At 28.0% G+C, this 12,342-nt stretch overlaps 1 protein-coding gene across 1 annotated transcript; it reads left to right on the plus strand.

Moving 5' to 3' along the window:
• Positions 1-351: 351 nt before the first annotated feature.
• LOC136986296 (A disintegrin and metalloproteinase with thrombospondin motifs 3-like) lies at positions 352-10,958 on the plus strand. The gene is made up of 20 exons (XM_067283792.1): positions 352-366; positions 1,310-1,424; positions 1,501-1,670; positions 1,747-1,830; positions 1,919-2,060; positions 2,173-2,278; positions 2,684-2,827; positions 2,912-3,038; positions 4,311-4,442; positions 4,506-4,669; positions 4,760-4,823; positions 4,903-5,017; positions 5,107-5,237; positions 5,424-5,544; positions 7,672-7,752; positions 9,767-9,927; positions 10,016-10,166; positions 10,314-10,443; positions 10,516-10,717; positions 10,806-10,958. The coding sequence occupies exons 1-20, from the start codon at positions 352-354 to the stop codon at positions 10,956-10,958; spliced, it is 2,508 nt and encodes an 835-aa protein (XP_067139893.1).
• The last annotated feature ends 1,384 nt before the right edge of the window (positions 10,959-12,342 follow it).

The following is a 12,342-nucleotide window of genomic DNA, read 5'->3' on the forward strand; positions in this document are numbered from 1 at the left end:
TCTCTTGTTTTGTTTTGTATGACGTTTCTGTTTACACGTGTACTAACTAGTCGATCTGTCAAAGCTTTTTGCGTCCTTTTGTGAAAATTAAAATTAATATAAAAATGAATATTATGACGTTGATTAGTGATAATAATAATGAAAAGATTGTTAATAATTAAAAAATAAATTTCTTAAAATACATTGTTCATTCGAATTCATTAAATTTTTATATTTTTAAATTTGTTCACATAAAGTCTTTTATAAATAATAGTGCATATTAGTTAACTAGTTAATAATTATATGTTTTGGACCTAAGATTTTCAGGGTTTCATAAAAAAAATTTTTGTTAAAATCTTTTTTTTTTAAATCATGCCTAAATATTACGTAAGTTAGGGAAGTAGAGGGGATCAAAGAAAATATTACGGTCTTACACACGGGTGGGTGGGGGTCTAGAATGGCCGAAATCACCCTTACGTAATTTATGGACGGCCCCTAAGATGTTCATTATAATATCCTAAATATAGATTAATTTTACTATTTATTGTTCGATAATAAAATTTTAAATAATTAAAAACATTTATAAAATTTCAAAAACTTCATAAATATATCGCACAGTTTGATTTTTATTGCAAATGGCAGTAAAAATTCTATTTACTGTTAGATGCTTTACGCTTAAAAGTAAATTTTTTTAGTAATTTTATGTTGAACTGAATTTAACAAATTTAGTTCAACATAAGATTTTAATCATCGTTTTTAAAAGTTTTCAAACTTAATAGTTTATGGTTTATACTGAACTGTTAACCTCTTTACAGAGGTTCGGGTATTATCCCGATAAGATAGTCTTAAAATAAACTATAAACAAATGCACAAACGAAAGTAAAAATTATAGCATCAGCACAACATGAGAAGAATTTTTAGTCTATATATCTGTTTAATAATCAATATAATTATAATAGAAAAGAAAGTAACAAAAGAAAAAGTAGTAAGTAAAACACTTTACTTTGTAGATAAACAGATTCGAATTAGAAGATTAACAATAAATTTAAGATAAATGGCATAAAAAATAATTTAGTTTTAATATTATTATATCAAATTTAAAGAATCAAAGAGAATGTATTACGCTATTTCATCATGAAACTTTTTACCATAATGACAGCAAGTTTGGTTTAATCATCGCTGCAAAATTATTCATAACTATTATAATTATAATAGTTGTGAATTAAAACTGTAGAAAACTGTATCATATTTCTTTGTGATAATCATTTCTTTTAAAAATAACAATTTTTCGAATTATATTAAACATCTAAGTATATAGGCCTACTTCTAGTACAAATCTATTTTGAAGAATGACGAAACTGTGATCCAGATTCATTCGACTGCTCAATGTACAATCTTAACTGAAGAAATAATTCGAGTAAAAAGAGATAACGATAAAGAACTTGGTAAAAACAAAATTATATAGAATGCACTTTATTTATCATCTCATGTTTAATAATTAAAATAAAGAATATGTTTTAGGATCTAACCAGACTGAAAATTACAGTTTCGTTAATCATTCATTCAATGCATCTGATCCGGAAACAATGAAAAGTCTTTATCTGGAAATTGTTGTTGCCGTAGATCATTCTGTCATTGAATTTCATCAAAAAGAAAAAACTCGCGATTATATTTTAACTATGATGAATATCGTAAGTTCTAATTTGATATCACAGGAACTATTTATTCTATTAACTCATCCATTTATTGAATGATAAATTTTCTTAGGTTAATCAACTTTTCAGAGATCCATCTTTAAATATCAACTTGAAATTATTCGTTAAAGAAATTATACTGCTGGAAAAGTCAGAGGTGAACATTTATCATATATTAATCTATTGGGGCTATCTAGTTTTACTGATGTCATAATCTGTTTTTTTTCTGTTTATTTTATTTCAAGGTAAATTTAGTCATAAGTGGAAATTCTCACAAAAGTTTAGATCGAATATGCCAATGGTTTTATCAATCTTTTAACGAAAGTAATATTGATGATTATGATTTGGGTGTCTTTTTGACAAAATTCTCTCTAGGAGGACCGTCAGGTACAATATATAAAAATTTCAAAATTCCAAACTATTACCGATAAAGTTTCAAAGTAGTCTTAATTAATTAATCTGGATTTTTCATTGAATAACTTTTAACATTTTTTAACAGGTTATGCTCCTATTAATGGGCTCTGCAGCAAACGGAGAAGCTGCACTTTAAATAGAGATGAAGGACTCTCATCAGCTTTAATAATTGCTCACGAAATAGGACATGTGTTAGTGATAATTTGTTTAAAAATTTCTCAAAAATCAAAATTTTCTCTAATACAATTACGAATAATAGATAGATATCGATAGCTAAGGCAAAATCAACACAGCTTACACTTTGATATAAGCATTTTCTTTATATTAGGCCCTATTTATATTTTAAAAAAAATATATTACACTCGAATTACGAAAAAGTAATAAATTTAATCATTAAAATAATCCTAAACTTATTTTATTATATTTATAACTCAAATTTTTATATCAAACTCTGATATTGCATCGTATTGATCAATAATAAAACTGCCATCACGATATAATTCTCGAATTTTTGAGAATGTATTTAAGATTTTTTAACAATTAATGTAAATTATATACCGATATATTTTTTCCTATATAAAAATACTTTTCTATAGTTTAGGTTTGCAACATGACGGCGAAGGCAACGACTGTGAAGCAGAAACGTACGAAGGCAGTATTATGTCACCTATAGTTAGGGCAACGTTTCAAAGGTATCACTGGTCATCGTGTAGCCGAGAAAAGCTAAATACTCATATTGGGTACGAAATAATACTTAATTATTTCGATTTGTATTCAAATTAATCGTAGTATACATAGCATTAACTAATATAAAATGCCTACAGAAATTTCAAATGTTTAAAAGATAAACCCGATAACATATCTGAAAGCAATGATTTGCAGAAAGCATTTTATTCTCTGGATGAACAATGCCGTCAAGAATTTGGACACAATTACACACTTTGCAAGTCTGTAAGTTTTTCCTTATGCATTTTAATTTAAAAATATGTGTGAAATATAATGTCTTAAAAATAAAATATGCATTAATGAACAAAAGTCATTGCAAAAAACGAATGTTACAGGTATTTTATTTTTATTAAATTTGCTTATTGTAATAACCTTCTTTATATTTTGCAATGCCTATATAACAATAAAACTAAACTGAAAAAAGTATTACAACAGCCAAATTTGGAAGGAAGACTTCATATAAACTTGTATTATTACTATTTATATTTATCTTTTCCGTTAATGTTACCTTAGGTAGCCAAGATGGCGGCTCGTCTCTGATTCCAGCAAGGAAACGGTGGGACGCACGTTCTAACCTAACCTAACCTATTCTAATAAATTACCATAATTATTTGCAACCAAATTATTATTTTTATTTTAACTCTTTCCACCCTGTGGGCACTAAGAGGGCCTCTTTTAGAAGGCCCATTATGGGTTCGGCCAGGCCCACAATGGGGCGACCGGGTGGTGAGGGACGGGGCCCGACATATCCGAACGGACCACCCCCCGAAAAATTCTGGGGATTATTCGACTCGTTCGGATTCGATCCCGGGTCCCCCAGAGTGGTAGGCTGCCACCTTGACCGATCGGCCATCCGGCCGTCGCAACCAAATTATTAGAATAGGTTAGGTTAGGTTAGGTTAGGTTAGAACGTGCGTCCCACCGTTTCCTTGCTGGAATCAGAGACGAGCCGCCATCTTGGCTACTTAAGGTAACATTAACCATACTTTCTATTATTATATAAACTTCTAGAATTAAAGACGTGCGTGATTTCTATTGTTTAAATGCTTCAATAATAAAACCACACGTCTTTAATTAAATATTTTCCCGTAATTTAGTTGAAGGTCATCTACATTCATAAGAATTTTTAAACATTTTTCCTAGTAGCTTCCAAGGTTGTTACTGATAAATAATAATGATTTCTTTTAGCTATTCATCTGAGATAAATATTTATTCATAATTTCCTCTCAAAAATGTTTATTTATAAGAACAAGTTACTCGAAAATGTTTTGAAGAAGAGCTTTAAGAATATTCATCTTCCTAATAAATCTATGATGAATTACTTTAATAACATTCTTAACTAATAAAATTGGTCAATTTTAATTATAATTTGATATTCGTTCTATACATTAGCCAACGATTACTTTACGGTTAAATAAATTTTAGTGTTAAATTACTATAATTATAAATATTTTTAATCAGTTAGAAATTCGATTTTAAATTTATTCATATTTCAAGTTTCAGCCTTCTAATGTTTGTAACCAGTTATGGTGTGGTCAATTTACGAATCCATCGTTTTGTAAGTCCAAAAGCAATCCACCGCTTCAAGGTACAATTTGCGGATCTCAAAAGGTAGTTCATCATTACCGTGTATTATATAAAAATGAAAGTTAAAAGTCTTGAAAACATTTTATTATTTTGAGATTATATCAGAGGTGTTATCAAGGATATTGTCTACCTATAGAAACCAAATTAGACGATTTGATTCATCATAATCCTCAAAATGGTCAATGGGGAACTTGGAGTGAATTCACGCCTTGCTCTAGAAGTTGTGGTATTGGAGTTCGTTTTAGAATTCGTAAATGTGATAATCCCAGGTTATAATAGCTTTAAGATTTCAATATTTAGTAGAAAATTAATAATTTTATGAATACAGAAAAACATGATGATTGTTATTGATCATTTAGACCTCTGTATGGGGGAAAATATTGCGCAGGAAAGTCCGAAGAGTTAGAAATTTGTAATATTGAGGTAATTCTAAACAATTTTATTCTTAATTTAAAAGACAAACTCTTAATAGTCAAAAAATTGTTTTGAATATTTATTTCAGAGCTGTCCATTTTTAACAGACTTTCGTGAAGAGCAATGTTTTCAAATTCAGAAATATATGCAACTTAGTTCTAAGCAATCTCAACTTACATGGTTACCATTTGAACCGGAAGATAGTAATCTCTATTTAATTTACTTAAAATTACACTCGTGTACTGTTGTTATTATTAAGTAATTATTTAGATACGTATTTTTGAAATTTTAGTTTCATTAAAATGTAAGCTAACATGCATGTCTAAAGAAACAAAAGAATTCTTATTTGGAGAGAATGTTATTGATGGTACATATTGCTCTTATGATAACAGAAACAGCATTTGTATTCAGGGACATTGCGTGGTAACTATAAAACAATTCTTCTGAGATTATTATAAATAAATAAAGTTTTTTTTTATATTTAATATAAAAGTATAGTATATATATATATATATCAAAATAATCAAAATTTTAAAATAAATATTATTAATAGCTGCCTGAAACAATAGCTTAATAATAATTTTAATTAAATAATTATTTTTCCTTTAGAAAATTGGTTGCGATAAAATATTAAATTCGCAGAAGAAAGAAGATTTGTGTGGAATTTGTGGAGGAAATAGCATGCTGTGTAAATCCGTAAATAAAATATATATGAAAATCCCTACGAAATGTAAATATTATTAATTTTATAATTTTAAATTTTTTAAATAATAGTAAATTATAAGCGAAACGTGAATATTTTAAATTGTTATTGAAATGTTTATAGTTTTCTATATTTATAATTTATTTTATGAAAGAAAGAATTTCATGAAAATTATGGTTTTAATATTGGTATAGAGATAAAGTTTGGCACGCGTAGAGAAAAGTAAAATAATCCTTGATTTCTTCATACTTATATACATTAAATTATTACAAATTTAATAAATAAAAGTAAAAAAAAATTGGTAATTCATATCAAAATTGAATTTGGTAAATAATTCTAGAGATTGAATTTAACTGCAGCTTACGATAGCTGCAGACTAGCTAGGACCAGTAAGAGGGGAGGGAAGGTTGAGTTCTTTCTCCCGGACCCGAGAAAACTTAGACTCAAAGTGATTCCCATCGCTATAAAATTAATGTTATTTTTACTGTCGGAAAATAAAATCTTTAAGACTGTTTTTATCAATAAAAAAAAAAAAAACATTCTATGCATTTCATTTGTTCAAAAAGCAATCATTACCTCCTGTCATTATACAAGCTCTCGACGGCCTTGGTTGTCTTATTTTCCCGTCCTAGATGTTTCGCAAGTGGCCATAAGGTTGTGTTAATAGCCTGATGTTCAATACTAAATTTAGTAAAATACGTTAAATACTCGTAAAATACGTTAAAATTTTAAGAAGTTTATATTGCATACAAGTGCAGAAATTTCCTATCTTAAGAAAAAACGTTTACAATATAAATATTTTAAAATAACATTATCAGCGTTGAGCACTTAGATAAATTTAATGTTTTAATAAAACGCTATATAGGGATTCAATTAATAAAAAAATTAAGGTTTGTAAAAATTTTATAAATCTAAAATTGAATGATATACTTCTTAAGGTTGAAATAATAAAAATAATACTAGTGTTATTAATTAAATACTGTAATATTATGCTAGTTATAACGCGTTTTTATAATTTAAATATAAATAAGAAAAAATTTTTATTTAATACGTTTAAAAATAATAAATGGAAAGATTCTCAGTTGTGCTTTGACAGATACTTTAACAATTTAAATTTTAAATTGTCGAAGAGTCTGCTTATTTGGAATTTATATAGAAGTTATAAAGCCTATAATGTACTGTAATGTACTCTTATAACGTGAATTTGTATAATGATAGGTTTCAGAGCGCAACTATAGCATTGTAGGAGAACATGTTGTACAGTACATAGCAACAGAAACAATATTGTAAGCATATACAATAAATCAGTGTTTCTCAAACTTTTTGGACCGCGACCCCCCTTCTGCACTTAAAAATTTCAAAGGACCCCCGAAGAATAAGTGTGTCAAAAAACATCCCGAAGGGAGGGGGTTAGGCTCGTATTTAAATATTTATATTATTTTTATTATTTATATGTGCAATTTATTTAAGTAAAAATTATTTTATATATTTTTTATTTCTATTATTTCTAAACGTGAATCCATAGTAAATTTATAAAATATTTGAAAAAATTGATCTGGCATCAATTTTTCAGCGACCCCCCAAATATTTTTCACGACCCCCTTGGGAGTCGCGACCCCCACTTTGAGAATCACTGCAATAAATAAATGAATTTCTTTGAATAGATAAACTACTACATTCAGATTAAGTAGTTAATTACAAAAATGCTTAATCTAGTAATAAGATGTTAATCATAATAATAATGAAAAATAAATCACTTAATATTTCTGAGCAATATTTAAAGAAAAAGGAAGAAATTAAACTGAAGTCAGCTTTCATACTTTTGTAGGTTTACTATTTTTTGCTTCTTTATTTTGATTGCCATACAGTAGTTGTCGTGAATGAAATGTAGACTAACTGTATTTAACTCTTTAGAATATACAGTATAATGTTTAATTACTAGATAAAATTTGTATATATGCTTATTTAAGTATGTACTTAAGTTATTAACTTTGTCTGCTAATTGTTTTACTCATTTTTCTCTCTGTATTAGGCCACTTGACAATTTATGAAAACTATTCCTTTTATATAATATTAGGATATATCAATATATATATAAAGTTTTGATATTCCGATATTTGATTTTCAAGATAATTATTAATTTTTTATTTACAGCGTATAGTATAGTCACAACTCTTCCTGTCGGTGCGCATCACATTGAGATAAAAGAAGAAACAAATACAGATAGTTTCCTTGGTATGAATTTCCCGTTATAAATATAGTTCATAAATTAATATAATTATTTTTATTTACAGTAGAGCGTCGATAAGTGGAACGTCGGTAAGTGGAATGGCCGGAAAGTGGAACGATTTTCAGTCGGACTGTGTCGTGCTGAATCGAATGTTTTTGATACTAAATTTACTTCTAAAGTATAATTTTCATGTTTTTTATATTCTTTAATATATTTATTTTGTTTGTACAAAATGCAGAAATAATTTTTAACGATACGATAGCCTCGATGATTATTATAAAAATTTTCGTTAGGCTTAAAATCGACGAAAATTCAACACGAAGCGACACGCAACGGAGAAAAATTCAACAGGAAGCGATACGCAACGGAGAAAAATTTGAACATCGGACAGGTTAATGTATTTTTTCGTACAAAGTCGGAAACTGGAACAAATCATTAACTGGAAGGACCCCAGTCCCCAATTGGTTCCACTTATCGACGCTCTACTGTACTTCAAATGTTTATTGTCGAGTCCACTTTAGAGAGCACCTTCCGAATCGCTGACTTCCAATAAGGGAGCATAACGCTCCCTTATTGGAAGTCAGTCAGAAGTTTGTTCTTTCCACCCTTCATGTCTTAAGATTTCTATATATCTTATAACACAGTTGGAAATATTAAAATTCATTAGCACATAATTGTTACTGTCTATATTAGTTTCCATTCATATATCGTCCATTTTACTGTTTTATTGATCAATCAATAAATACAGTAGTCTATATTTAACAGTCAGATAATTTTTGCTTCATTCCAGGAATACAGTAGGAAGCCTGGCTGAAAAGATGTCGACTGCCGGGTGGCTGAGCGGTTAAAGATAAACCTTTATTGTGATTTATAAGGGTCTATCCTTAGAGTAGTGCTAGCTGTTGCTCTAAAAATGAAGCCGTTTAGACAGACTACTTTACTATTCTGTGCTCTGTTAACTGGAGTCCCGCTAATGTAAAATATAGGAAAAAGTGCTCTCTTAGTAAACTGATTCCTTATCCGATCCTCTGTTAAGTGTAATTGATTGCATCTTACTTCTAATATATCGCTGGACTTCTATATCGGAAATGACGAACTTTTTGAATCTGTGGATCAAAACAGGCATATGAAAATATTTGTCTGTAATGAAGCTTTAGAGTCCGTTTTGAACTATTTTGAATTTGGTAAAAAGATGATTAGCCTATAAACTGATCTAAATGTAAATTCGGAAGAAGAAACCAAAACAAAGGTAAACTGAAAATATAGCCGATTGAAAAATTAAACGAAAATTCCTAGGCAAATTCTTTCTGGAGCGCCACTTTTGGCACATGTGTCATATGTTCGTATTCCTGTTCTATAGGGTACTTACCGTACTTTTCTTAAAATATTTATAATTTGCTGTTTTAAAGATTATAATAAATTGGTATGAAACATGTAAAGAAACAAGTATTATCTCTAAAAATATACTATCTACAGAAAAATCAAACCGAAATGTTTAGTTTTCATTATGCCTCCATTGAAAGACATAAAATTCAAAATTTCACGAATGTTCGGCGTCTAAAGTAACGATCTTATTTTTCAAAGCAAATTGACCAATCAAATCTAAGCCGCTTTAAAATCGCTACTTTTTTTTTCATTTTGAAAATTTGAAATTGCAACGAACGCATATGCTGTGGAAAATTACCGAGCTAACGGCCAATCAAATTTATGAATTCGTTTATATCTTATGTATCTCCTAATTTGGAACTAAACATTCATACTTCATAAATTTCACTGTAATCGAATCACGTATTGGTTATTCTGGTCGCCGATAGTGGCTAGTTAATATGTTTCAAAAATGCAATATATCTGTAGAAAACTGATAATATAAAACCCATACTTAATGTTTAATTAATTAAAAATTTCTTAAATTTAAAATATAATTTATTCGTTAATTGATCTCGCAAATAAATAGATTATTAACAAATATCAATGCATGTTGTGGAACACCTGTTTGTGATATAAATTATTATGTTATAGCATTAAAGCTGAGAAATAAAGAATTTATTTTAAATGGAAATAATAACCAGAGTAAATCTACAGTGGTAATTCATGCTGGAACAAAATTCATTTATCAAATTGAAGAAGGATATGAATTTTTACGAGCGAAGGGACCTCTTCTTACAGAAGTAATTGTTATGGTGGGCTAAACTAACAATAGTATATCTGTTGGTTTTTTCAAAGTTTATATTTGATTAATCCAAATATTTATATAATAACTTTTCTTAGATTAATCCATCGATTATTAAAGTTCCTGTTTTAGTTTCAACTAATTACACAATAGCAGTAAGGAAAGGTTTGGATTCTGTAACTTCCATTCAACAACATTTTCAATGGGAATCAAAGGAGTGGTTGCCATGTTCCCAGTCATGTGGAGGAGGTATTTATTTTTCTCTTATTTGTTATAACAAATTATAATTTCTTATAAGAGATAAGAAAATATTTTAAGTCTACTATTTAACATTTATATGTATTTTGATATCTTTATTATCGGACACTAATTATTCCATACGTTCCTCAACTTTAGGAGTGCAGTACAAAGGGCTAATTTGTCGAGACAGAAAAACAGACAAAAGAGTCAAGTGGAAAAATTGTGATTTATTTACCAAACCAGTTCCACAACAACGCGTTTGTAATCTAATATCGTGTACTTTTAGGTAATAACATAATTTAATAGTGAGTTCAATGAGCTTGTAAATATTTGTATTAAAGATTAATTGAATTTTTAGATGGTTAACACGGGAATGGGAACCTTGCACACATACTTGCGGAATGTACGGGATTCAAAATCGAGAAATTCATTGTGTTTTAACTAATAATACAAAAATTATAATACCACCAAATTTTTGTTTGGAAACAAAACCAAGTGATACAAAATCTTGTAATCGAGTGTTATGCCCTTCTGAATGGATTATGGGATCTTGGTCACAGGTAATTTTTTTAACATGAAATGTACTTAATGATCGTAATCAGTTTTTAAACCTGATTTTAACGTAATGAAAAAATACATAATTTTTAGTGTTCTGCTTCATGTGGTAATGGGACGCAAATTAGAAATGCAATTTGTAATAAAAGTAACGAATTTTCTGAATGTCCTCTTCCATCACCACCCACAATAAGGCAATGCAAAATAACAGAATGCTCAGGTATTAAAATAAAAATTGGATTTTAATTTTTATAATCTTAAATCTAGAAGTAAAATACATTTACTGTATTTCAATAAATTATACTGTAATAATAATTATTATAATTATTATTCATAATAATTTGCTGCAGTTGCGAGATAATTGGGAATTATGCCTAAGCGAAACTAAAATTTTACTAAGCTATTTTTCATCATAGAAAGTTAAATGTGTCAAACTTGAATAAGTCAGTAAATTTTAATAAAATATTCTGATTCTATTGCATAAAATTTCAACAAACCCTTAAATAATACCTTACAAAAAATTCTAAACAATCACAAATTACTTAAATATATACAATCACTTTAAATGACGTTAAAGAAAAGAACTGTGCATTAATTAACAAAACAAAATTCAAAATATCTTCGGACTTCTATGAACTCATATTGATGACAATCTCTATTGTTGTTCAAATCAAAGTCGGTATATATATCAGCTTGAACAATCTTGTAATTCTTATTTTAAACTAAATTTTTTAATTAAAAGAATTGATAATTTTCATGCTTATTTATATATTTTCTTTAACTTCGTATTACCTTTTACTTTCGTGTTATCTAGTGTATATTTTTTTCTTGTTGCTACGTCTCAAAGACTGTGATTAAAACCAGGTAAACACATGTAGTACCTGTTTAAGTCCAGAATAAAGAAAAATTTTGCTGATAAATCTCTTTCAATAAATAATCAAAAATCATTTACATTGAATACAAGATTAAGAAAATTTAAAATATTAGTGAAAATCTTTATGATATTAAGATGTTTTCAAGTTTACATAACTGTAGGATCGAGTTTAAAAATATTCAGTAACTATTTTTGCTTAAAAAAAAAAACTAAAATAATTTATTTTCCTTTCAGAATCTTGCACAGAAGATAAATCTACATTTTGTAAAATATTTACATTGAACCGTTACTGTAGACACTCCTCTTTTCGGAACATTTGTTGCATGACCTGTCAAAAATACGTATCATTAAGTCATTTGCAAAATGCTGCTTAAATAGTAAATATAAGTATTTTTAATAAAAATTAGCCTTTGTATGATATTTTTTCATCAAATAAAATACTTTAATATTAATTCTTTCTGCCTCTTTGTCCTTACTATTGTACACTTCTGTGTATATATTGTCTACTTGGACCTTGTTTATTAACAAGTGAAAATAAAGATATTTTGTTTTGATTTTTGACTAAAATCTTCTCTCTTTGCTAATTAGAAACTTCACCAGTGTAGTAAGTCCTATTAATAAAGGTCCAAGTAGACAATATATACACAAAAATAATTTAATGATCAAGATGTTCGTTTAAAACTATGCTATTTGTAGCCAATATTTTGAGATGCTTGCAGTGGAACCAATATGTAACAAAAATTAATTAATACAATA

The sequence above is a fragment of the Centruroides vittatus genome, unplaced genomic scaffold, assembly GCF_030686945.1.
Source record: "Centruroides vittatus isolate TY-2023 unplaced genomic scaffold, ASM3068694v2 scaffold_1015, whole genome shotgun sequence".
NCBI classification, from domain to species: domain Eukaryota; kingdom Metazoa; phylum Arthropoda; class Arachnida; order Scorpiones; family Buthidae; genus Centruroides; species Centruroides vittatus.